Genomic DNA, 3,660 nt, shown 5'->3' on the forward strand with positions numbered 1-3,660 from the left:
AAAATAGGGGCGAGACACTTTTGGGGTAGGGGCGTGTTTGTTTTGGTGATTTCAAATGTCAACACTGGCTACCAGAAATTGCTTACCCCACCTTTAACGGAGCGCTTGCTTGGGCGGTTAGAGCGACTGAGTGGAGCGAACAGAGCGGAAAACGTCACACCGCTCCGCTTCGCTCACATGCTCTGCTTCGGAGCGAGTTCACTCATTTGATTCAGATCGGGACTTCGGAGCGGGTTCGCGAGTCATTTGATTCAGGCCGGGACTTCGGAGCGAGTTTGCGAGTCATTTGATTCAGATCGGGACTTCAGAGCGAGTTCGCGAGTCATTTGATTCAGATCGGGACTTCGGAGCGAGTTCGCGAGTCATTTGATTCAGATCGGAACTTTGGAGCGCAAATCTTTTGATTTAGATCGGGAATCGCAAATCATTCGATTAGATCGGAAATTTGGAGCAGGTTCGCGATTCTTTTGATTCTAATCGGGACTTGCTGCGCATATCGCGAATCAATTTGATTCAGACCGGGATAATAAAAACAAAACGAAGAAAAGAATGAAAGAAAGAAAGAATACACAAATACAGATGTGTTGCCAGGTTTACAAAAAAGTAATACATTTACACCTTAAGAGGACACATAGGATGAATGTAGAGACAGTTTTCACTGCTTTAGGATGAACATAACTTTAGATAGTTTCCATACTCATCTAGATCAACTCTGAAAAGAGAGATTTAGAGCCAGTAAATTTTTATGTACGTGAAATTTAGCTAGAAGGCAACACACATTAATTATATTTTCCCACATTCTCTTTTGAGTAGTCAAAGAATCGAGTGGAAAAGAAAAGAAAAGGAAACGGAGATGTTCGAATCTCCGAATCAGTTGAATCTGTTGCGTGGCAAAATGATTCAATGTTTCAAAGCGCTGGAAACGCCACGTGCTGGCGACACCTGCTGGTCAAAGCTGTGCAAATGCAACAAAAACTAAGTTCAAACATCATCTTTTACAAACCAAAAATTCTTGTAACAAATCACCAAACACCATTAAATACAAAATGCATGCATAATATGTGTTCGTTTATTAATTTGTAGCATGCTTTGTGTGTTGTTATGAAAGCTTGGCTAAACAGGCCAAGTGACAATTAACTGCTCTTCCATTTTTCTTGTAAAGTATTGAATCGAGATCTGAGGTCCTGTGGTTTTAGGAGCATGAGTGATCATATAATGTGGTCAAATAAGGCATAAATCAACTGAACTGCTGCATTTGTGTTCAGAACATTCAGATTCAAATCAAAGTGTAACGTTGGTGTTTACATTTGGTTCCACAGGTCAAGCTGTGTTTAGTCTCGTGTCTCATGAATCACGGCTGTATGAAGTGACACGTACGAGGTGATTGTCGTCCTGGAAAGTGTAATGTAGTTCAGTGATCCAGCGCCGGTCTCCTTTCAGCAGAACCTCCTGCTCCTCCTGATAACACGCCGTCTGAACGCACACAGCACTCATTATGGCTCTTAATAATTCTGATTAAGTGCTTTTAGAGAAGATGCACGCTAGTTTTTGTTGTTTACCTCTCCACGCTTCAGTATGTTCCACTTGTTCATGATCTTCAGCGCGTAAACCTGCTGTGTGTTATGCATGCGGGCCAGAGCCACCTGTGCATTTACACCTCAGTCAATATATTTATACTCATCTGCTTCATAACAGAACCAGCACAAACCCACTCACCTCGCTGAAGGTTCCTCGGCCGATCACCTTCAAGATGTCAAAGTCATCTCTGCTTATCCGGGTCTTCTTCACCTGTCTGACCAGAGGCTCCGCTGCGAATATCAGAGGAGAGAGAACGTCACACAACTATAACCATAACGATAAATATATAACTATAACTATATCTATCACTGATATCACACATACATCACGGAGAGTCTATTTGACGTCGCATTTACATCTGCAAGACGTATTTATTAGAGTGTTTGCTCATCTGCAATACGTCTAGATGTCAAACAGACGTTTAGAAGATGTCTTTAAGATTTAGAATGCATGTAAAACTGACATCTTACAGACGTCTGTCAGATGTTTGTACACAGCAGATGCTTTCCAGATCTTTAACAGACGTGCCTGTGCTATCTGGGTTATCGTTCTTGGTGTGAATGGACCTTAATGCAGCTCTGGCATTTATATTTTTGGACTTTTTAAAATGCATTTTCATTTATTTTATGATGTATATTTTATGTTTGGGTTGTTTTTGTTTGAGAAGGTTCTTTAAGGCACTAAGAGCGTGCTGTGCAGAAATAGAACAGATGAATCTAAGAATAGCGCACTCATGTTTGAGACTTTTTTAAGGCAAGTTTTTCCAGCCTTGGATTCGAGACGCTCTCGTGGCTGCAGGAATGCGAGTGAGACTGAGGCAACAGCAAGAGAAATTTTCAGCACAAAGGCATGTGACCAGGGGGGTAAAGGGTGACAAAGTGCACAGGGCCCAGAGGTCTGAGGGGCCCGCGAAACATTGTTAGACCTACAGAATCCACCAAATGTCCCGGCTGTTCGAACACAGCTGACTGAACAGTTTCAAACTGAACATTATTGAATATGAATATTTAGTTGGATATTCATTTAACATTTTTCAGACGTTACTTTTTGTTTTAGAACTTTAAGACAACATTCAAAACTAACGTATAAAATGGAATGTTCCCTGAACGTTCACATAACAAGGAAAAAACGTTATTTAAAAAATGGACGTTTAAACATTCAGAGAGCAAAACATTCTCGGAACACTTTTATTAGATGGGAAGAAGTATTTGCCTTGACAAATTTATAGGCTCCAATTCATAATGTGTAAATACAGTATGCCTCATGTCGTTCCAAACCTGCACGAGTTTCTTTCTTCTGTTGAACATAAAAGGCTATTTTGAAGAATGTGTTTAACCAAACATTCAACGGTAGCCATTGACTTCCATTGTGTTTTTTCCCCTACTATGGAAGTCAATGGCTACCAGCAACTGTTTGGTAAATACTAGCATTCTTTAAAATACTTTCAGATCATCCGCTGAAATACAGGTTTGGAACAACATGAGGGAGAGTAAATGAAGACAGAACGATCATTTTTGGATGAACTAACTACATAATGCATAACACAACACTGACCTGCATCATTTGCATTATCTGTGCCGTCTGATTGTTCTGTGTGTTTAAATTCGTTTTAATTTTCATAGATGTGATTAGAGTGCAGTATTTTAATAATCCTCTGTTGAACGTATATTTCTGTTCTCACTAGCAGGATGTGTGTGTGAGACAAATAAACTTCAAACCTGAAGCTCTATGAGTTTTCACATGTGACATCACTTCCTCTGTCAAGCCCTGTTTTACGGACGATATGGAAAGTTCAGGTATGGATCTCGTCACTTCCTTCCTGCTGTTCGCTGTTTCCCTCGCATGAATCAACAGAGAATCGGCTGCCAGCAGCTTAAATGGAAATCTGTGTCCAACAGAGACTCTCCAACAGCCTGTGTGTCCCTCTGTAGGACTGTCTGTCTCTCTCTTGGCCATGTAGGGTGTGACCAGAAGAGTGTGTGTGTGTGTGTGTGAGAGAGAGAGATAGATAGATAGACAGAGAGAGAGAGAGAGAGTGTGTGTGTGTGTGTGAGAGAGAGAGAGAGAGAGAGAGAGAGAGAG

General features: G+C 41.0%; 1 protein-coding gene across 1 annotated transcript in view; it reads right to left on the bottom strand.

The window, feature by feature from the left end:
* Nucleotides 1–3,660, bottom strand: part of LOC107710396 (myotonin-protein kinase-like) — a 10,163-nt gene that overhangs the window by 5,358 nt on the left and 1,145 nt on the right. The window contains exons 2-4 of the mRNA XM_016515161.1: nt 1,717–1,808; nt 1,560–1,643; nt 1,378–1,473 (exon numbers count right to left, since the gene is read on the bottom strand). Of these exons, the coding sequence (XP_016370647.1) occupies nt 1,378–1,473; nt 1,560–1,643; nt 1,717–1,808 (272 nt within the window). The remainder of the gene's footprint in view (nt 1–1,377; nt 1,474–1,559; nt 1,644–1,716; nt 1,809–3,660) is intronic.

Source organism: Sinocyclocheilus rhinocerous, unplaced genomic scaffold (genome assembly GCF_001515625.1).
Source record: "Sinocyclocheilus rhinocerous isolate Xijiao unplaced genomic scaffold, SAMN03320098_v1.1 scaffold56, whole genome shotgun sequence".
NCBI lineage: Eukaryota > Metazoa > Chordata > Actinopteri > Cypriniformes > Cyprinidae > Sinocyclocheilus > Sinocyclocheilus rhinocerous.